This window comes from Dama dama, chromosome 25 (assembly GCF_033118175.1).
Source record: "Dama dama isolate Ldn47 chromosome 25, ASM3311817v1, whole genome shotgun sequence".
Classification (NCBI taxonomy): Eukaryota; Metazoa; Chordata; class Mammalia; order Artiodactyla; family Cervidae; genus Dama; species Dama dama.
In genome coordinates this window covers 36,778,256-36,802,541 of record NC_083705.1, presented here as the reverse complement: position 1 = coordinate 36,802,541, position 24,286 = coordinate 36,778,256, and the positions used below count along the sequence as shown (strand labels likewise).

At 38.6% G+C, this 24,286-nt stretch overlaps 1 protein-coding gene across 1 annotated transcript in view; it reads right to left on the bottom strand.

Moving 5' to 3' along the window:
* The window catches only part of HCN1 (hyperpolarization activated cyclic nucleotide gated potassium channel 1), a 436,515-nt gene extending 414,882 nt beyond the window's left edge, over window positions 1-21,633 (bottom strand). The window contains exon 1 of the mRNA XM_061129721.1: window positions 21,227-21,633. Within this exon, the coding sequence (XP_060985704.1) occupies window positions 21,227-21,633 (407 nt within the window). The remainder of the gene's footprint in view (window positions 1-21,226) is intronic.
* Between the last annotated feature and the right edge of the window lie 2,653 nt (window positions 21,634-24,286).

Genomic DNA, 24,286 nt, shown 5'->3' with positions numbered 1-24,286 from the left:
ACCACTAGAGGAAACAATGGGCAAAGGCTGTAATGACACATTACAAAAGAAATAAATATGCAGCGTGAGACTTAAGAGGTACTTAAATATTAGCTATCAACTTTTTTATCTTATCTATCCAAATAATACTGGTGGAAAATAACTCAAAATATTACCAGCAGTTATTTCTTTACATGTCATTTATTGGGCTTTTAGTTCTAGCCTCACCTACACCTGAAACTACTGGTTTACCTACTAATTCCTATCTGTCTTCGAATTCTAAGCTCAGTTGTCACATTTTCATGAAGACTTTTCCTAACCTTCTGGATTAGACTAAACCCTTTGCTCTATACTTTCATATATTACCCTGTAGTTTGTTACAGTGATCATCTCAACTCATTCAATGCAAGTCTTTCACACAAGACGGTAAGCTCAGAAAAGGCAAGTGTGATGTCTCCTTCTTTAAAGCTCTATCCTGGGTCTAGCTTAGTGGCTGGCACATCCTAGGTGATTAGCAAATCAGTATAAAGTGAACGGCAGAGCTGTGGGGTTTCAGAGCATTTCTCCAGAGCCCTGCTTCTTGAATTTCACTGCCTGTCTGTCTCTGGTTTATTATATCTCGTTTAACTCAGCACTATTTTTCTGCCTAACTGCAAAGAATAGATAACTAGATAAGTTGTCTATTTAGCTTTTAATTTTGATTTTGTCCTTAGACACGTGTTAAATAGTTGGGAAAATGTGAAAAAAAAAATAGAGAGACGTGAAAGACCATTCTATGTATGCTGAGCAAGAAGCAAAATGTAGTAGGTACAACATGATATTAGTTTGGAAGACAGAAGTGGAGTCACACTAAAAGCCAATGGATGAGTCACAATAGAAAAATAAGGGAGGAGAAGAACATGACTGGGGGTAGTGGTAGGCATACGCAGGAGATATTTAGGAGGTAGAATAAGTAAGGCATGGTGAGTCATGCGTGTATGTGTGTATACATGCCGAGATGCACACCCGTGCACCAGAGGCTGAGTGCCAGGGAAGAACAAGTAGGAGCTCAGAATAATAATGAGATTCAGGGTTAAGCATGACTGTTAATCCTCCATCCATAAGGAAACATAAGTTGAAGAACACTTTTGGACAACAGGTCAAAAGTAACATAATAAATCAAAGAGGCAGTTGAGTATGTGGTCTGATGCTATGGAATACACTCTGGGCTGGACTACATCAAGAGAATCCTTAGCATATAGGCAGTGGTAGTTCAGAGCAGGGCAATGGATAACATTTCCCAAGGAAAACATGTACAGAGAGGAGAGAAGGAGCTTTGAGGCTAGACCTTTAGACTCAGTAACATTTAAGTTAAGGGTGAAAGAGCTAGAGCCTGACAGGGACCTGCAGAAGCACAGGGCAGAGATGGAGGAAGACAATCAGAGGGGAGAAGGGTCAGAGAAGTCAAGGAGTGTCAAGTGCCAATAAGGGCTGAAGTTAAATGAGGGCTGGGAAGTGTTTACTAGATTTAGAAACAAGGAGGTTAAATGACATTTACAAGATTTGCTGTTTGGTTGTTGGTTGGTTTTGTCAGCGCACTGCTCAAATGGAAGGCCAGGTAATGCAGGGTCAAGTAATGATAAACAAGTGGGAGACAGTGAATATAAATCAACGCCTATAAAAGTCTGTAAAGGTAAGTGGTAAACTACGGGTCTGCTTTGTTTTGCGTTGTTTAAAGTGGTACATCAAGGGTTTGTTTTGTTTTGTGTTGTTGAAAGTGCTTTGAACACGTTTCTTACAGACAGATAATCTAAATTTACTTAGGGAGGACAAATGATGAAACCTATTTTTGAATATCCATTATTACCCATGAAATTCTGATCTTGATGACTGGTGATAATATCACATCTCATTTTTTCAAAAATTTTAAATTACTTATATTTTTAAGCAGATAAGCTTCAGAAGGATTTTTTCCTAATTCTCCAGTAACTCTTTTTTTAGTTCTAATTCTGTCAGGGATTTAGTTTCTCAGGTTACTGCTATAGCTCTTCAGGAAGTAATGGTGAGTTATGAAAGAACTGTTTTTGGAAACCATGACTCCATTAGGTGGACTACCCTGTCAGTCAGACTTCAGGAAACCTGAAGAAATCATTTCAGACACATAGGAGGACTATGCATGCATATGTGCTAAATCGCTGCAGTCATGTCCAAGTCTGTGTGACACCATGGACTGTAGCCTGCCAGGTTCCTCTGCCCACGGGATTCTCCAGACAAGGATACCGGAGTAGACTGCCGTGCCCTCCTCCCTCCTGACGCAGGGATCGAACCCGTGTCTCTTACATCTCCTGCATTGACACTCAGGTTCTTTACCACCAGTACCACCTGGGAAGCCCACAGCAGGACTATAGTTCAGGGGAATTTCTGGGGAAACTGTCACCTAAAACCTTACACACTGCTCCTTGCCTTTATTAGTTGCCTTTTTTTCAGTAGATTCAAAGCCTAATAAAAACCATCCTAAATTTTCCCAAACAATTGCAGTCCATTATTCTTCTAATGAACTCCAATTTGTAAGCTATCTAATATATAACATTTATATGATGGTAGATTGTAATCTAATGGCAAACATTGACCTTTTAGTGTAATAACTATATCTCTTCAAGAGTATCTGTAACTAACGTTTTATAGCTTCTTTCTATTTCCAAATACCTCTCAATGCCTTCATTATTAGTATAGCTCTTTGTGGCTATTTCCACTTGAATAGTCTATTCGGTTTGGTATATAAGCACTATCATTTAAAAGAAGGCAAATAAATATAATGAAAGGAAATTAGAAGTATTTTAGGAAGTAGAATTGATTTCACATGTTGTTATATTTTCTGGAGTATTAAACTTAAGTAGAGTCAAAAGAATCATTATAGTTTTATTTCAATTTTATTTGCCTGCCTGGATAAGAACATTTCAATTTTCAAGATTTATCCTTAACTCTTTACTGTCAAATATTTAGCTTTTTAGAAAAATAAATGAGCATCTGAAATAATTAGGTACTGACACATAGGATCTAATTCAACATGATGAACTAGAAATGAAGCTCTCAGAAAACTGCAGCCAATCTTTGGCTAAAGGGGCACATTTCCCACTCAAGACTATCTGCTAAATAACTAAGATTCTTATAGCCAGAAAAAGAATATATAAATTCTAACAGTACATTTTTTATATAATGTCAGAGAAAAAGACTGAATCACTGGATCAGGATATGACTGAAGTCCTCTGGGACAAAAGAGGACAAATTCCTCTGGGTTAATATCCTGAGCTCTCACACAGATCCTTAGGTTCAAATCCCAGCTTCTCCATTTAGAAACTGACCACTTACCTTCTCCCTAATCTGGTTTTCTAAGCTCTAGAATGACACAAATAGTACCTGTTGGGCTGTTCTAAGGACTCAGTGAGATAATATATATAAAGATGTTTACAACTGTGGCCCACAATTTTACTAGGCAGGTAAGTCTGCATTTTGACCATCATTCACAGAAAAAAACTCTTTTCCCATATGTGACCAGTTAAAACATTTCAACAATAATCTCACCTCCACTAAGTTAACATAGAAAGAACAGTGGCAGATAATGCTTAATTTCTTGATTTACTCTGGACATTTAAGTCAACATAATAGCATGCTTTGTGAAGAAAACAATGGATGGTATTTCTAGGCACACAGATTGCATACTTTGTGAACTTTATTCTAATTCAGATAAAGTGGAGGTCTAGTTATTTGACTGTGGTGCTAGAGAAGACTCTTGAGAGTCCCTTGGACTGCAAGAAGATCAAACCAGTCAATTCTAAATGAAATCAACCCAGAAGATTCATTGGAAGGACTGTTGCTGAAGCTTCAATACTTTGGCCACTTGTTGAGAAGAGCTGACTCATGATGAGGGGAAGGATTGGCAGCAAAAAGAGAAGGGGGCAGCAGAGGATGAGATGGTTAGACGGGATCACCAACTCAGTGGACATGAATTTGAGCAAACTCTGGGAGATGGGAGACAGTGGAGGACAGAGGAGCCTGGTGTGCTGCAGTCCACGTGGTTGCTATGAGTCAGACATGACATAGTGATTGAACAACAAACTTACTGATTATGAAAAGAATTTGAGGCTGTGTGAGTATTCAGCTTGTTTAAATACTTGATAAGAGAAATAAAATGTATAAAACTACAAAATTATATATTTAAAACATCACAGTGATGTTTCTAGGAAGAAGTCCTATTTTCAAACATTACTGGCTTCTAAGTATTACCTTATTTAATTGTATTTCGTAGTCATGAAACGTTTATTTCATTGTGCTTGTGGCATCCTGGCACTGATTTAAGGAGACATTTTGGTCATTACTATCTCTTGCTGTTTGCCTACAGTGAACTCTCACATAATTAGGGCTGAATACACTGCACTTTTAAAATTAAACCAAGCCTCTGGGAAAGAATCATGGAAATAGATGGTTAAAGGACACCCAGGCAATTAACAAGCATGATAAAGTTAAAAATTGAAGATAGGAAAGTAGGTTAAGAGCTTTTCTCTCTCTTTCCAACATGATTTGTTAATACAGAAGGATAGCCATTAGCTTTATTTTCACACAGGAAAGAGATACAGAGGGAGTCCAGAGTCAATAAATAAACTCCTTTGCTACATTCCAAATGGATTTTTCTCTCTTTTAAGCACACAGTTCTGAAATAATTCTTGACTTGCCTGACTTTTAAGACAAACCTGAAAATATGTTATGCTTTTTGGAATACAACAGTGTAACAATGAACTAATAAAGATTTAATTGTTACAAATTTGAGAGGATTTTACTTCTCAAGTAGGTAAGCACCAGGGTAATTGCTTTTACAGGAAAAAAAATATATATATACATGCAAAACTACTGATTATTTGTAATGGCTTACCAAAAAGAAATCTGAGAAATAAATAGTGAAAAAATTCTAAAATTTAGTTGATGATTAAATATTATGGCATTAAAGCATCATGATTTTCTCCACTGGTATATTATTTTATACAATTTTCCTACTGGCATTCTTTCCTTCCATTAAAATTACATCCTTATGTATACACTGTCTTTTTACTAGACAAAAAGCCTTTCAAAGGCTATGACTTAGCGTCATTCTTTTTTGCATCTAGAATACTTAATAGTCTTTGAAAACATACTCAGCTTTCAATAAATCTTTACTGTGTGAGCTCATGTGTTTTAGAAAAACCACTATAATTTATATATTTGTACCTATATAATATTAACAGAATAACAAAAGGAAGTGAAAGGAAATTTAATATTTATCACACATGGGCTATGTGTCAGGCATTTTTCACATATTATTATCGTAACATTCATAAGGGTATAGATATTATTTTCTTGAATTTTATAGATTAGTTTCAAAGAGGTTGAATATCTCCTCAAATCAAGTTAAAAGGTTCTGACTTTTCTGAGATTACGTCTGGGTCATTTTCTTACCATAAAGTTGCATCCCATTGCTTTGCCTTAGCATTATTAGGATTTTGTTGCAAATACAAAACAGGTCTGTGAGTAAAACAGAGAGATAAACAGTAAGAGTCGACTTCTTTTCATTATATCCTGACCTTTCTTTTTGAAAATTAAGACCTCTTACCTTTTTTCCTTTCACTCTTTATTATAAAACAAAACAGATATAGAAAACTAGAGAAAACAGTGACTTGCATAAGCCAAAAACCTTGAAATCACCACCCAGGACATGAAATAAAACTTTTCTACCTACCCAAGAAGCTCATCCATCCATGTTCACGGTCCCAATCACAGGCCCCTCCCACCCTCCAAAATAACAGCTCTGCTTCACTTGTTGCTTCCTTAAATATATCTATAATTTCATCACAACTGTACATGCCTAGACTGTATACTTGGCTCTGCCCAAGCCTCCATTTCCAGAATGTCTCTTAATTTAGAAATTCCCCTCCATCCCGTTCTTATTACAGACCTGTCAGTTCTCCAACACTGGATTTTGCTGATGACACGCTCCAGGTGAAAGTTCAGCACCTTCCCCCACCCTTTGTATTTGATACCTACTGATACAACATCTAGATGTATTCACTGAATGGTCTAAATGTATCATAAGCTTTTCATGTATTAGCATTAATGATTTTATAAGAACACTTTTCCTCCTCTACTATTTGGTTATACATTGGTTCAGGTAACTGAGGAAAAGCAGGGTCAGTATTTGATTCTTCCCTTTTATTCACTTAGGTTTCAAGGTAATGAATCGGGCCCCTCTGAGTTTCAGTAGGTAATGATTTCTTATATTATTATGAACTTAAATTTAAACATCTAATAAGCTTGAATTCATTGAAATTCTTATGCTTTCTGAAGCCCATCTGGCTTCTGCAAGCTGACTCTTAAGTACTTTTTTTATATTATCCTGGTTCTCTTTGACAACTTCTCTACTATCTGAGGTTTTCAGTTGTTCCAGGCCCTTAACCTACATTTCCTGCCCCAAACCTGGGACATCATTTATCCTCTTCAAATGACTGCAGACTTCCTGCTACTGGATTTTGCAAATCTCATCTGAGTTTCAGCAGCTCTTCCAGCAAATACTTGGGGGTTATATGGAAGGGACGCCTGCTCTCAGGTCTACCAGATGAACTTGCTTCCCATTACTTGCTTCCTTTGACCTACATGGAGGTTCACAAAACACCGATCTTGCAGCTGTCACACAGGTCAGTCCCAATCACTTATCTTTTAGGTTCATGGGGACAGTTTTGCTATGAAAGTTGTCAGAGGTTTTTTTCGTTTCACTCTCTATGTGCAAAAACTAAACTACCAGTGTCTTCTAAGATTCAGGTTCCCTTTCCGTCTCAAAATTATGTCAACTTCAATCTTCTTGTATCAAGATCTATGATCTCCTTTCCATTAACTATATAAGAACCAATTTAACAGTGTTTTATCAGAAATTTTTGCTTGAATTTTTGTTTTTTGTCAAACACGGAAAAGTATCTACTTAGCACAGAGTTAAAATTCAAAATTAATCCTCTTTCAAAACATTGACTCAAGGCTTCCCTGGTGGCTCAGTGGGAAAGAGTCTGCCTGTCAATGCCAAAACATTGACTCAACCTTTATTAGGTATACCTATAGATAGTACTAATTTTCCACCTCTGTACTACTGGGCTTGAAATGAAATGCTTACTACTGTTATACCAAGCAGTACAATTTGGCAAAAGCAAAAATGAAAAGAAAAATGATATAAGTAAATGTGCCATTCTTCCTTAATATCACTGCCCAGAGAGATGCATTTTCAAATCTATTTCAATGAAGAGAACATTGATTCCAAAGGCAATGACATTTAAATAGTTGTATAAGCCTGTGAAACAAGAGCTATCCCCAAAGTTCCACAATATATATTCCCAAAATTCTTTTAAACAACATAAAAACAAGCATTACAGCAAACAGAATTAATACAAGTATGTATTATATTAAGCGACATAAAATCTTATTCCTAAATATATGTTTCTCTGTATCAGATTAAGATATCCACACTAAATTAAAATAGTCAGTTTTTTGTAGCAAATATTGGGGAAAATACCATTTGGTTGTTGGAAATTAAGTACAAAAACTAAAACTAAGCATAGTGTTCCTAGAATTTCTTCATTCGTTCATATTTATTAAGCATGTACTTTGTGTCACACACACATGTATCCTGAGACTAAAATGGTTAAAACAATAAAAAACCCTCATCCTAAGTAAGGTTTAAATTATAGATGAGGGTTGATAATAAAATGAAGTAAACAAAACATTTAGCATAAATAAATTATGTGAAGTACTATGAAGAAAAGGCAAGTCAGAGATATAGAGAAAAACTGATAATAAGGGGTATAGAATAGAGTTGAAATTTTACTCAGGTTATATTTGTTTATAATTTTCTATTATTATGAAAAATATTTATAGGAATCATTCTTATATGCATGTATTCACATGTATCATTTTTTTAATAAAATAACATGCTGGCCTATAAGTTTTCAAAAACTTTTTATATAGTGTCAAACTGACATTTAGAAAAGTTGCAACAATTTACATGGTCTTTGGAGCCATATGCTGGAAATCTCTCCCCCAAAGCAACATTAGTAAATAATTTACTAATATGTTTTAGGAACTCTGATTTATTTTTACCTTTAATAAAGTTAAACCTATTTGGATTTAATTTTGCTATAAACTGGTCACAATGGATTTTACTCAATTATTTCTGTCGATTAATAGTATTTATTGTAAAACTCATTTTTTATATATAGTTTATATTTTTGGTTTTCATAGGCACTGATTTTTCTATTAACTATCCTCAGAGTTGCTAATATATAGGAAAGTTACTGACATTTTAAAATATATTTGTCTTATAATAAGTTCTCAGTGAATTGTGAAGTTAATTCTATCACTTATCAGTTGGTTCTTTAAGCTCTATAAGGCAGATAAACATATCTGCAAAAAAAATAATTTAGCCTCTTCTCACCCCAAATATAATTCTGTGCCTGATTATACTGACTGACCCAACAACATAATGATCTTTGCTCAATCCCTGTGGACAAGGTGTGTGTGTGGTAAGTCACTCAGTCGTGTCCGACTCTTTACAACCTTATGGACTGTAGCCCTCCAGACCCCTCTGTCCATGGGATTCTCCAGGCAAGAATACTGGAGTGGGTTGCCATGCCCTCCTCCAGGGGATCTTCCCAACCCAGGGATCAAACAGTGTCTCTTATGTCTTCTGCATTGGCAGACGGGTTCTTCAACAAAAGCGCCACATCTAGCCTCAAAATTAACTAACTTGGCTGATGGAATTCTGTCCCTCTCAAGGCAAATTTTTCTAACTGTAGCTCTAACAACTAAATGTCCAAGCAGAACTCTATCTCCCTGTGTCTTCCATGCATTGTTCCTAGTATCATACATCTGTGTTAAAATATTAAATAGTTTAAGAAGTCTTAACTTGGAGTCCAAAAATAAATGTGCTTGAAGGGAACCAAAAACTTCTTAAAATTACAGACAAAAATTTTGAGAATACATGTACTTTTCCAGGCAGAGAATCCACAGATTTCATTTGTTTCTTAAAGTATTCTCTGAGCCTGAAATTTAAGTGTCACTAACATAAATGGTTAGTCAAGGAACAATTAATATAAACAGTAATTAATTTCATAGGATTTGGGGGTTATTTATATTATTCAATATGTGTACAACCATAACTAGGTAATTGCTATTCTATATCTCTGCTACATTATATACTTTAAAAATGCATCTAAATCCTGGACAATATGTTTCTAATCTTTATCCTAATTCACTTACATAATTTTCCAAGACAAATACCAAATTTTATGCTCAGAACAAAAACCTTAAAAAAAAAACTATTTAAACAGTTAATGACTCTTCTACAGAAAAAAGGAATACTCATTCTCCCAATAAGTATACTCATATAACCCTCAATAGTCGTTTTCTCAATCTCCGCTCATGTCTCTCAAACAATCAAGACTGCATAATTTTTAATAAAATATACTCTTTTAAAAAAATAATAAGGCTAACACATTCTGCAAGGGCAATAAATGACATATGTTGAAAAATGATGTAAAAAAAGATTTTTTCTTAAACTATATTTCTAAATAACCATTTTTCACAGACTATTTAATTTGACAATAAATAATAAATATACTGACAGGGATTAAGAGATGCAAACTTCCAGTTACAAAATAAATAAGTCATGAGGATATAACATACAACATGGGGAATATAACTAATAATATTGCAATAAATTTGTATAGTGACAGATGATAACTAGACTAATCATAATGAGCATTTTATAATGAATAAATATATTGGCTCATTATATGGTACACCTGAAACTAATATAATATTGTACATCAATTATACTCCAAAGGAAAATAATTGACAATTTAAAAGAAAAATGAAAGAATTTAGCAAGTTATGAATCATCTTATTTGGCTCATAGATAACATTTAACTGATTTGAAATAAGGCCCCAAATGGTTTATGCCATTTTTTGATGAAAATAAAGATTAATGGGAAGTATACAACTCAATGCCATTAAAATTTTCCCCAAAAGCTATTTCTAAAGTGTTCAACACTGTAGCATTCTATAGTAACTTAGAAGATAATACTATTATATCTAGAAAATTTTGTGGATAGAAGCTGTATTAGAAGTTATCCAATGCTCATTGTCTCATGAGTGAACTTAAGTCACAGAGCACACACAAAAACTGCCACCGCACATCACGGTTTCTGCTGCCCAGTCTTCCCTGAAGATAAAAAGAAAGCAGAACAGCACATCATTTACACGGCCCTCCCTTCACAGACACATCCACTGGGGGAATTTTGAAGACTGACAAGCATATAGTTCACACTTCTTAATTCCGTTTCAATTTGACTTTCATAATAGCTAACACAGAGCGTTAAGAAGCAGAGGATACTACGACTAAGCCCACATAGCTGTGCTTAGTCATCAGTCGTCCGACTCTTTGCAACCCCATGGACCGCGGCCCACCAGGCTCCTCTGTCCATGGGGATTCTCCAGGCAGGAATACTGAAGTCGAGTGCCATGCCCTTCTCCAGGGGGATTTTCCCAACCCGGCGAATGAACCCACGTCCCCACATTGCAGGCAGATTCTTTACATTCTGAGCCACTACATCTAGACACTATATAGTCATGACAGAAAAATACGCATCTTTCCAACAACCCAATACTTTTCGCTCATTTTTATAACTAAGGAAACTGAGGCCCAGATACTGAGGTGGTGGAATTCGGATTCTAACCCTAACAGGCTGGCTCCAGAATCTGTGTTCTTAACAAAACTATGTCACCTCAAAACATACCCATAATCTTTTTTTAACAACTAAAATAGTATTAAAGGATTATAAGAAGATTATAAACTCCATTCTTTTCACTCTACACACCTACTTCCTTAATTCAAACATCCTAATTGTTTCTTCTGACATTAAATTAAAAAAGACATTAAATTTAAAAAAAGAAACTGATACATCAACTTTAAACCCTGATCATTTTCAATCATACAGCTTTTTTAGAACACCCAATCTTCATCTACCTTTCTCTTTCCTTCCAGAATAACAGGACCATAATCTTTGTGTAAATCATCCTTATTTACTTTACAATGGCCAGGTAACTGTTATTCATTGCTGATCCAAGTAATGTAATTTTTTTGTTTTCCTTTTAAATACGTGGCTATCCACTTGTGTATTCTTGCCTGGAGAACCCACAGACAGAGGAGCCTAGTGGGCTACAGCCCATGGGATAGCAAAGAGCAGGACATGACTGAGCAGCTAACACTTTCTTCCTGGAGTTGATAAAGGTCTTTTGTTTATTTGCTTGTATTAAGTGCCTGCTAAGTCCCTTCAGTCGTGTCCTACTCTTTGTGAACTGTAGCCCACCTGGCTCCTCTGTCCATGGAATTCTCCAGGCAAGAATAGTGGACCGGGTTGTCATGCCCTCCTCCAGGTGATCTTCTGGATACAGGGATCAAGCCTGTGTCTCTCGTGTCTCCTGCATTGGCAGAGGGGTTCGTATTCAACATACCCAGCAAGTATTCCTGTGACAGTCATAGATACCTTGTTCCAAAGGATCTGCCTAGTAACATTACTTTTCAAATGCTGATTACCGTTTTTCTCTCCCCTGAAAGCCTTTGTCCAGGGCCCTCTGCTTTCTGGCCCCTGTTTAGATGGGTGTCCTTCAAGACCACCCAGTTACTCAGAACTCCTGGGACTTTCTTTCAAGGTTCTTCTCTGTCAGATTCCATATCCCATCTTTTGTCTTCACACTATTTGATGTGATTCTTTTACTGGAGCACATCATTCAGTAACTTTGTAAGAAAGGATACATGGGTGATTAACATTAGAGTTCTTGAATTCTGATTGGTTTTATTAAATCTTCCTATTAGGAAGGGTTTAGAATTTTTTAGAGGTCACTTGCTCTCACAATTTTGTAGACTTTATCACACTATCAGTTAGCTTACAGTATTTTCTCACTTCTTGAGAAATACTATGTTTGTAACTTTCTCTTTGGAAAGCTTTAGGGTTTTGTTTTTCGTTGCTGCTTTTTTTCTTTTTTTCTCTGATTCAGAGGAGTTCTGAGGTATGTGACGACCCTTGGTGGGGTCTTTTCCTTTCATGGTGCTGAGCACCCTGAGAGTTTCTCAGAAATGCTATTTCACATCCTACTACCTGGAAAATTTTATTTAAAATGTCTCTGTTAATTCCATATGCCCATTTTCACTCTGTGTTTTCATCCTGCAACTCCTTTTATAAAATTTGACCTTATAAGTTATTTTTGTATTTATACAAAAATATAAACTTTATATTTTAACTTTATATTGTAAACTTTATTTTTGCTTATATTATCTATTCTCTCTTTTTCTTTTGGCCCAATTATGAGGGGTTTGCTAGACCTTATGTGCCAACTTATTACATCCTGGCTATTCTCTTCATAGCATATTGTTCTTACTGTACAGATGAAATACCCTGCTGAAGATATGATTTTTAGAGTATTTTAAAATAATGTTGAGTTTTCCCTTATCCCAAATGCTTCTCTGTTCTTGGGACTTTCTTTTGCTGTTTGACTTAGTTTTTCTATTTTATGATGAAGATGTTTCTCAAAAGTCTCATAATCTTTTTCTTCTAGATCATATTAGATGATTTAGTACCAAAATATACATACAGTCTGACTCTGTATACAAATGTAAGGCTTTCTGCAAGGTTATTAGGTAATAAATAAGAAATTTTACTGGAAGACCGTGAAGTATCTTCCATGAAGGCAATTTTCCTGTTTCCTTCCTGGGGAGAATTAACCAAGCCTGACACAGCCTTCTATATTAGGATGAACAGTTCTGCATTCACCAAGGAGACCCTTAATTAATCCTCCTGGTTTCAGAATGGTTTTCCTGGAAACTATTTCTTAACTGGTCTCTTCATGTCCTGAATACTTCTGGAGTTCAGTGGTGAAGGATTGGGTAAGTGTTAACAGAGTAACTTCATTAGCTTTCTTTCTATTTCCCAGAATGTTTCCAGATCCCTTGTTCTCTGCTTTCTCCTTTTTATTCTAGTTGTCTGTGTTTCTTCATGTTTTTTTCATATTATTTTGAGATGGTTTTAAGAATGAGGGAGAATAAATGGTTAGCTTTAACATAATGTTTTCCTGAAGATGTGGAGAATTATTTATACTGGCAGCCTTGTTTCTTTGTGGTAAAAGAGCTGGAGTGACAGAATCAAGATTCCAAAGCGGGACTTCCCTGGTGGTCCAGGGGCTAAGACTCTGCATTTCCATTTCAGCATGGGTTCTATCCCTGTTTAGGGAACTAAGAATCCACATGTCATGCAGTCAAAAAAAAAAAAAAAAAGACAACATACTTGCTGAAAAATAAAGGTTATTAAAAAAAAAAAAAAGATTCCAGAGAGCTAAACTTCTGGCCCAGTTCTCATCATCCATCCATGTCACCAGGTTCATGGTGCTTAACCTCCTTCAGTTTCATTTAGTCCTCTCTAAACTGGGCAGGAAAATGTAACGGCTGGGACATGTACTTACAGGTGCTAACAGGGAAAGGATGCCAAGTATTGCTGTAGGAAAAGAAAGAGATTTCTTTAACTGGATTTATTAATGGAAAGAATAAATGTGGCACACCCTAGTTGGAGTGTGCATTCATTCAAAAAAATTTTTTTTTATAAACTGGGCCAGAAATTTCCCTTCTAAGACAAACAGAAATATATCTCTGCACACACACACACAAAAACTACATTAGCATTCATACCAGCAGTAATCATAAAGACCAAAAACAAAGGTATCCATCAACTGATGAATCAACAAAATTTGGTGGACGTGTCTGCGTGTTGTTTGCTCAGTCGTGTCCGACTCTTTGCAATCCCATGCACTGTAGCCCACCAGGCTCCTCTGTCCATAGGGATTCTCCATGCAAGAATACTGGAGTGGGTAGCCATTTCCTTCTCCAGGAGACCTCCTGCACTGCAGGCAGATTCTTTCCCATCTGAGCCACCAGGGAAATCCAAAATTTGGTATATCCATACCAAAATAAAGAACTGAAATATGCTAGAGCACAGATAAAACATGAAAACATTATGCTAAGTGAAAGAAACCAGTAGCAAAACATTATATATTGTATGATTCCATTGATACAAGATTTCCAGAATAAGAAAAAAAAAAAAAATCTACAGAGGCAGAAGGTAGATTAGTGGTTGGATAGAGCTGTGTGGGGGGAGGAAGGGAAGGAAAGAAGAGAATTGAGTGCTAATGGATACAGCATTCCTTCTTAGAGTGATAAAAATTTTCTAGAATTGATTGTGGTAATGGCTGCACAATTCTGTGAACGGATTAGAAATATCCAATCATTCCCTTTAAACGAGTGAATTGTATTGTAGATAAATACTATCTCAAAAACTTGTTAAAAACTAAAGCATCTGAGAAAGCTTAGCAGGAAAAATGTCTATTATGTACATTCTTATGGCATGAGGAGTATAAAATGGAATAATACTGATGACATGAGGGAGCTTAAATTCTAGTAGAAAAAGATACATGAACTATAAATTCTGATGAAACAAAAAGCCCAGATAGAAAAAGAAAGTGGAGGGGGGAGGTGTTGAAGGTGATCACAGTGATTAAACTGAAATCCACATGAGGAGGAGAAACTAGTTATAATGCAGAATGACAAAGTGAAAAGAGAATTTCAGGCAACGGGGTTAAATGTCACATCAAAATCTGTGGCAGGAGAGAACTCAGCTGGTTCTGGGAGCTGAAAACTTACCCAGGTGGCTGAGGACATGAGGGAGCGAATGTTGTGTGATGAGGTTGCCCAGATAAGTTGAAATTATGCAAGTCTTGTAGCTCGTTTGTCAAATATATTCAAGAGTAATGGGAAGCCCTCAAAGGATTTTAAGTAGTGTGATAACTTCATTAGACATAAGATAACATGGCATAAGATCATTCTTGCCACTCCTCGTACTCTGTGATGAATAGAATGGAGGACAATTCTGACTTTCTGTCCTAAAACTGCCTGTGACTATCTAAACAAGAACATCAACACTGGTGTACCCACGTCACTTAAAATTTTAAGAAAAGTCTTAGTTGGTAGCAGTATTACTTGATAAGATCAGTATGTACAGAATATAATGAAGACTAACGGACAAAGATGTTTGCTGCAGCACTGCTGATAATAGTGAAATACTTGAAAGAAACCTGAACATACAAAATTTGTAAACAGTTGCTAACTCTACGTGTGTGTGATTAGCCTTACTTCTTTTTTCAATTAATTTTTATTGGAGTATAGTTGCTTTACAACATTGAGGTAGTTTCTGCAGTACAGCAAAATGAATCAGCTATATGTACACATAAATCCATTCTATTTTAGATTTAATTAGCCTTACTTCTTTAGAGCTATAACATCTTGAAAAGAAAAACAAGTCTATGTAAATAAGATTGTTAAATTGTAAATCTGAGGCATGCATAATTTTGATACTTTAACTGAGTGGTCGTTATTAAATGAAACATAATATTACCAGGAACTTAACGAATAAACTTGAAAAGGGTCATGAAATCAATTTTTATCACTCATACTTGAGTGAGGTGTGTCTGATAAACGAGCATTTATCAGATGTGCTTATATACAAATGTCCCTTGAACAGTTTCTCTCTTGCATGTTTATGCGGGCACGTGCATGCACACACACACAGAATTAACACAGCCAGGAGGTTTATTTCGCAAAAACATAGAAAACTCCAAGTGAACCAAGGAGCATCACCATTTCCCCCTGATTTTTCTCTTCTGGGAAAATAATGCTAACTTGTACATCAAGATGCCTTCACACACACACACACAAATTAATTTTGGAAGAAAAGTACTTAGTGAAAGTATACATAGTTTTTTATCCTAGTGCATGCAGACTTTTTCTTCATCACCACTAACTCTCCTCCTAAAATATATTGTGTCAGCCTAATTCATAGCTTGCTACTTCTTTACCCAAAATGATGAAATGAAAATTTGTCACAGACCCTGAACTTGTTCAGTACTCTTCCTGCAGTACTGATGGTCTACCATAATTTTGCATTATACCTATAAGAAAATCTATTTGGAAGTCTTCATCCTAAATCCAATTTTTGTCTCCAAGTGAGGAAGTAAACGGGCTCAGCAGGTAAAGAATCCATCTGCAATGCAGGAGCTGCAGGAGACACAGGTTTAATCCCTGGGTTGGGAAGATCCCCTGGCAACACAGGCCAGTATTCTTCCTTGGAAAAAAAATCCCATTGGCAAAGGAGCCTGGCAGGCTACAGACCATGGGGTTGCAAAGAGTCAGAGAGGACTGAGGGACTAAGCGTGAGTGAGCACAAGTGAATAATCTGTTAAACATAAGAATTACACTTGGGATGGCAAAAAGATCACACCCAAACCACAGATTTACCTTGCTAGCCTCATACTCACTTGGGGACACAGGTTCATTGAGTGGAATAATGCAAAATTACAAATACTATCTAAATTGTTTTCTGATGTTGGTGTTGTTTTGGTTTGTGGTTTTTGATCAAGCAGATAGAGTCTAAATTCTGTTAAATGAGCCTATCCTAACAATGGTCAGTAATATATAGTTCCAATGCATTTGAAATTCTTTCATTATTATTCAAGATGCAAGTTCATCAATACAAGCCCACATAATAAAATGTGAATTGGTAAAAGTGCTTCTACCTGACACTCAATTTACATAATAAACCCCAAAAGTAGGTTTAAAGGCAAAGTTGCTTGGGAAAAAATGGAAAATATCTTGTAATATTTTAATGGTATAATCACTATATCTATTAAATGCAATTAAATAGTGAACTATTTAGCAAAATTTAAAGTTTTATAACTTACATGTATACTAAGAAAACGTAACTGAATAAATTGATACCTCCACATTTTTTCAAATAGTTTCACTATAATTGGGCTGAACAGTTGCTAGAGCCACTATGAAGAACTTAATTGAATTTATAAGATAGAAAAAGGTTCACCTAACAGAGGAAAAAAATAATTAATTTTGGCTGTATTGATACAGAAAGCAAATAAAAGGAGCATTGCTGGGGAAAACACAGTGCATTCTGCACAAAGATAACATAACAGTAGGCTAATTAGTCCTTAAACCCCAGAAGGTTGAATTGTTTTCCTGGGAGGAGCTCCTAGAAACAAGCAGTCTCTCTCTGACTAACTGTTATACAGAGGAAGCCTCCCTTCCCCAATGAACACATCAGTGACCTCTGACATCAGCACAGTTGTGGATGCAGCCTGAGGCAGAGAGGCAAAGCCAGATATGGCAATACCTTCAGGAAGTGACTCGGTCTCTAGAGTCCTTGTGTACTTACCACACAATAAGCTTTTCACAGTTGTTCACACTAATTGATGAAGTGGAAGAAATAATGAGTCAAGATAGAAAATCTCCTCCCTTACCAGAGGCAAGATGTTTCCTGGCAGTCTATATGGAATGGAGCATTATTTTTTTAAAAAGGCACTTATGTAAGCATGATCCAACAAAATAATGTCAGAATTCTTCAACTGACAAATAATCTGTTGATAAATTCTTCTAAGGCAAATTACTCACGTAATAGCAACCATCCACAAGAGTCCCCTAGCTATTCTTTCAATGCATTTGAATGATTATATCATAAATGGAGTGGCTATGAAATGACAACGCTTGCCCAGTATCACTTTTTTATTAAGTGAATGAAAAGTAAAGTTTTAGCTAATAAATATGCAATCACTGTTAGTAACCTCAAAATCATGTTTAACCTTCAAATTATTTGTGTATGTGTGCTATTCACATGAAACTCAAGAAGACTGAAACCAAGTCCTCATTACACAAAAATCAGTGTGATTCTATTTTTTAACTATGTTTTCCCTAGTTTGGATGAAGTTAGGGTGATTCTATACCATGGTATAAACAAAAACATACTTTTTTTTTTTTTTTAACTGAATTCTGTAGCTCCCACCCAGTTATTTCCAACAGTATTGACGGTATTTGAGTCCTCTGCAGTCCCTGAAGGTTTCTAACACCATCCTCCCCTGAGAAGAAAGGGAAATACAGTGCATCTGCCCTACTTACACGGAGGCAGAGAAAACTACTCGCCAGACACGGCAACAGCACTCCTGGGCCCAGGCGGGTGAGAGCGCCTGGAGGAGCTGGCTCTCTGGAGTCTCGGTGGGGGAGCCCAGCCCCGCAGCCTGAAGGAAGAAGGGAGCCTGCCCTGGAAATCAACCGTCCTGGCCAGGGACTAGATCACCAGCTGCAGTGTCTGAGTCCTGACATGCCCTGGAGCGCGGGCTCACGCTACACTCAGGAGTGTGGGCTGACCAAAGAACTGACTGACCAAACTTCCCTGGATCTGCCAAGGCTTAGGATGGTGAAGGGGGTTAAAAAAAAAAAAAAAACTGGCATCTCCCCCATTTCTGGCATCTCCCCCATTCTCCGCAGAAAAGTATTCTTAAGTCTCACTTTCTCAGTCACTAAATGACCACTGAACTTAACTTTGGTATTGTACGAAACACAGCAAACGCTTCCCTTAAAGTGTCTTCATCAGGAAAGGGCCTGAGGTGAACCGCTCATGACTATAACATATCTATATTTTGTTGATTATTCCCACACTGCTTTTCCTTTAGAGAAAGAAAAATGCCAACAGAATTATCCTTTTTTATTTTTGCTTTTTTCATTACAGTATCCTGACATGTTACATATTTTTAAGAAATCTTATATTGGTAGTGAGACGATATAAAGACATCAAGGAAATAATAATGACTTAAAATATGCAAGCAAGTATTTACATTCCTTCCTTAGTTTATTGTTTTATTGATAAGACCAGTGTATATAGTAATTGTGAGTTTTAAAATCTATTTTTTTCAGATTTCTTCCAGTTAAAAATCTAAATTATAATATTTACCTCTACCATTTTCTTTTTCCAGGTATGCAAGGGAAAATCAAATATTCCAAACTGTTCCACAGTAGTTGGTTTAGAGTATTAACTCACTTTTTAATTATCTCTCATTTCTTTTAAATGCATGATAAAGTCAAACTATCATCTGATTTCCATTTCTTCCTCCTGTTTAGTAACAAATTTATTTTGTTTGTTTTAAAGAGATACCCTGTCTCATATGACTTACTTAGGAAAATGTGGAGAATCTCTAATTTCATGAACTTCATTCATTCAAAAGATTTTGGCACACTATGCCAGTTCCTGAAAGGTGGCCCTATGTTTTTTACCTAATAAATAAGTTTAGTTATATGCCACCATTTTGAAAAAGTATACTCTCTTTTCACACTGCTTGAGAAATAAAAGTGTCATAAGTAGCCATTTAATTGAGTGTAAAATTAAACAAACAGAATGTAGCATTTTATTTGCAAGCAGATATTGAACTACATATATTTCTGGAAAGACCATGCTTAGTTTCGTTATTAAGACTAAAGGCAGTTTCTGTAACGTTCTTTCATGAAGAAAAAACAATATGGGTTGAAATACATTTCCACTGAAGACTGAGGTAGAAACAGTATTCTACATCTGATTTCAACTTAAAATTCTAAAGAATATGACAATGTTATATACCTTAGAATAAGGCCATTCACAGTTTGCTTCTATAAGTATTAGCCTACTGAAGGAAATATGTTTGATTATTTAGTAGATTACTTTAATGTGAACATTTTTTCAATCAAACTCTTAATTTTCCATACACTGTAAATGTTGTTATGTTTTATAAGTCCTCCTTTGGAATTTGTTATGTGTTTTTCCATATAAGAACCTTAACATTCCACACTTCCTAAAGTACATTCATCCTATGCATAAATAATATGGTTACTTATTTCTGAGAATGTATGTATTTTTACGTATATCTCAGAGAAGGTGAAGACAGTTGCTCCAAGGCTTTGTGCGGCATAAGTGTGTTTTCCACTAAATGTCATTCAGAACTCTGGACAGCTCCCATCAAGGCGTGGAGTTGAAGGCAACTGTCCCTTAGTTTCTACAAGCAACTCAAAGTAATGCTGCTTTTTATTGCTGTATTTGTTTGCTATTTAACAGCCGCCTATTACAATTGATTAGTTTACACCACATTCTTTTTCTTCTTTTTCTTTTCCGAACGATTTCAGCAGTAAATGGATACATACATACATACATACATATCTACATACATATCTACATACATAAATGCCATTCCTGGCTTTTGCTTATTGGGTTTTGTTGTTTTTTAATTAAAAGCTCAGCCTTCCTCAGGCGCTAATATAACGTGACCGCAGGGTGTTCGTACACTAATAAGAGGATCTACTTCACGACCTTCATTTGATAATCTCTAAACACGCTTATAACCCAGTGAAAACTTGGGCGACAAATAAGATCAGGAAACCTCTTAACGTTAATTCACCGAAGCAGAGTTTCCCTGACAGCTGACAGCTCTCCTGCCCTTGTTCCCCGAGTTGGGAAACAGGAAACAGATTTTGGAAATAGACTAGTAGCCAAGGTCAAGAAAGGGTGCCCCTCTGTTTCAGGAGGGGGCTCTGCAAACGCCCCCTGTCTCCTTTTCGGGAACTCGAGGCTTCCTGCCAGGTTCCGGCCCCACCAGGCAGCGCCAGCTCCACTGAAATCTCAAGTCAGGGGCAATCCAAGCGCAAATTACCCTTCCTCCGCCTGCCAGCCACTCTCCTGAAGAAAGGCATAAGCGGATGAAAAACAGATTAACACCCCCTATGGGCGAGAGAGGCTGGACCGGCCAGGACCCGTGAGTCACTGTCTCGGGTCGCCTCTTCCTCTCCCCAAACTCAGGAGCGCCTTTTGCCCCTTCGGGACGGACCCACTTCTTGGGGGAACAGCGCGAGGGAAGGTGGCACCCCCAACGACTTTCTGGCCACTTTCTTACACTCTCATCTCTCCGAAGTGAAAGTTTCCCTGCACAACTTAGCATCCTCTCATCCGGGGGTCACCGTGGCCTTCTTCCTCGATCTGGCCCCAAAGTTCCCGAGGCAAAGGAGGAGAACCTTCCCCGGGGTTCCCCGGGCAACAGGAACTCATCAGTCAACCCCCTCCTGGGTGGAAACTAGTAGCCGAGTCGAGCCTGCCGCCCGGGTAGAAGCCACGGCGGCTCCTCCCGCGGCCGGCCGGGCGCCCCCTCCCCGCCAGTCCCGGGGCGACCCCTCCCAGGAGCCGGGAGCGCGAGGGAGGGCGCGCCCGGAAGGGAGGGTGGGGCGGCGAGCGCGAGTCCTCACCTGAAATCACTGTAAGGGTGGATAATCCAGAAGCCTGCAGTTTTAACCCTTTCCTGCTCCTTCTCCACCGCCTTCTGGCTCCCGAACATGCGGAGGGAGAATTTGTTGACCCCGGGCTGCAGCATGGAGGTGAACTGCCGCTGCATGAAGCCGTACTGCCGCCGGGGCCCCTCGGCGTCCTCGAAGCCCCCGGCCGATTCCTCGCCGCCGCCGCCGCCGCCGTCCACCTTGAAGCACACGGAGTTGCCTTGCTCCTTCGCGCCGGTCCCGCCGCCCCCCGGCGGGGTGCCCAGGCGCTTCTCGGCCGCGGCCGGCCCCGCGCCCGTCGCGGGCGCCTTGGTGGGGAAGACGCTGTTGCCATCGTCCCGGCTGTTGGACGAGGAGTTGGGCTTGCCGCCTCCTTCCATGCCCGGGGGACGCGGCCGGCGACGGCGCGGGCTCCAGACTCGCCGGCCGCCCGGCGCCGGGGACACGAGGCGGAGGGGGCAGGGGCCCGATCCGGCGGCCGCCGAGCCCGGCTGCCCGTCGCGGCGGCGGCGGCGGCGGCGGCGCCTTCTGCTTCCCGCCCGCGCCGCTGCTCGCTGCGCGCCTCGCTCCCGCCGCCGCCGCTGCCCTGAGTGGCTGCGCTCCGGGCTCCGGCGCGGCTGGTGCTCAGGCTGAGGCTGCCCGCGCGAGGCGAGGCTCGGCTCAGCCCTCGCGCGCCAGCGCCTCCCCTCGGCTGCCCTCTGCTGGCCGGAGAGGGACTCTACCCGCCTGCACGCGACACGCTGTCGCTCCGCTCTCGCTCCACTTCTGCCCAGCGTGACGTTGAACTCGGGAGCCCTCGGAGACATTCATTTGTACATGTTGTGAGAGACTCGGCGTGTGTTTGCACGAAAAGGAGAGAGGCAACGAGAGAGTGGGAGAAAGACTGGGCCAGCGGATATATATTCATCCAAAAGAGACAAACATCCTTGAACTCCTTGAGACCTTGTCACGTTGAACTCCTGTTTAAATGATGTTACAGATCAGGAAAGGGGGAAAGGGTGGCTCTGCATGCAGAAAATTCAGCGTACAGCTAGGTGTGCATTAGAAAGTAACGGCTGACATTAGATGCTAAATTTCGTGAATACAGGGAGTGTGTGTGTGTGTGTGTGTGTGTGTAGTTGAAGGACAGAGGCAGACTGGGAAAGAGACTAGGTTCTTTGTAACCCAGGGTAATCAGTTGGGGCTTTGCAGATGAAGCTTTGCACCTAGGGACAGACAGCTGACCTCCTTACACTTATCCTTGTTTTTTCTCTGGAGCTTCGTATGCAGAAGATGAGATTTCTTCCTTCCCAAGACCACTTACATCAATTTACTGGTCTTCCAGCAGCCAATACTGAGAGAAAAGTGTGTTAGGGAAACCTCACCAGAGCTGACCTAACTTTTCAAGTTATATAATCTATAGAACATACTGAGAGCCTTGCATGTTGGTCAGTTTTCTATGATGCCTCACCAGAAAGCCAAGATGCCTTGGAATCTAGACAGAATGTAATGACCCTTTCAGATGGGGAACGTATTCTCAAGTGAAACTTACAGCTTGCTGCTGATGCTGAAGAAAGCATTCTGAGATTCCTCTTATTCCCTTCCAAACCCACTGTATTAGCTGAAGGATGCAAGATGTGCTGCCAAACTCACCAGTCACTCAGCAGCGCAGCCCCAAAGTCTGAAGAGCTTTAGGACTCCCAAATGTCCCAAAACATCTGTTCCAGTTACACGCATTGCCTCCCTGCCTGCAGCCTCGGTAAAGGAATCCCTGCCTGGCCAGGAGTCCCTAATCTCATGGGTCCTGTTGGCGACGCCACATTTCAGAATGAGAGGAGTGGGCATCTCGGGAAGGAAATCTACCACAAGCTGGCAACCAGTGACTTAGCGTGAAAAATGATTGGGACCAGTCAAAGTGTTTTCCTGGAAAAATAAAATGAAACTGAACAGGGAGGAGGTCAATTGAGAATAGGAGAGGCAGGGATAAAGACAGAGGAAGGCAACTAGAAGCCCTCATGTAGGGTTAACAGAGGCTGAAAAAGAAAGCAGAGAACAGAGGGGAAAAGAAGAGAGAAGCAGAAATGAGACTCCCTTAGGCCTAGCTGTGTTCTAATTCTGTACAAGTCCCCTTTCCATTCTACTTACCAGAGTCTATGCTACATCTCCTTGTTCAGCACGCTCCACCCTGACTCAGACACCATCTGTTTTTAGCTAATCAAAAACCAGAACCTTAAGAAATAAGTATAGGTGGCCAAATTTCAATGGTAAGAAATAAGGAAAATAGGAACAACATACTGCTCCCATTTATCAGAGTAGGGACTCTGAAAACCCAGGAGGTCAGGTGAGGATACCAGGTGCTGAGGGAAGAAGGAAACCAAGGAGATGGATAAAAACCAACTCTGCTTAAAGCACAGTTCTTCCGAAGAAAGGCCCGATTACTCAGGCAGCTTCTCTTTATTGAAGATGTTCCCTACTTTTCTCCCATCCTGCAGGCTTCTCCAATCCCTCTATTTTCAGTCGAGAGTGTGACAATGTATATTTTAACATAAATTTTATAATAATTTAAAAATACACCAACCAAAACGTTATGCTAACTGAGTTTAAGTCACTTTCTCTTTTCTTCAAGCCAATCCTTCTTTTTGTTCTTTTTCGACTTAATCTTAATTATGATCAAGGCAGTTATTTTTGTCAGAATTTTTTCTGTTTCAGTGTCTGAACTAAGCTAATATGACAGAATTACTGAAAAATAAATTTTCAAAATAGAACAAAGAAGTGTTTAAATATGGTCACAAATTATTCAGTGGTTGTTCCAAATAGAGCTTTTAGGCCACTCTTCATTCATTTAAATTCTCAAAAAGAATACTATTTTTTTTTAAATTTGAAGAATATGCATATTATATTCACTCATTAACAAAGTTGCCAACAATAGAAAAAGTCAAGTTTCTCCATTTTCCTTTCAGACTGTTGACTTAAATTCATTTATAATGTGGACTGACAAAAAGCTTCTTTTAAAAAAAAAGGGAGAAATTGCAGAAAGATTAGGACAGAGTGAAA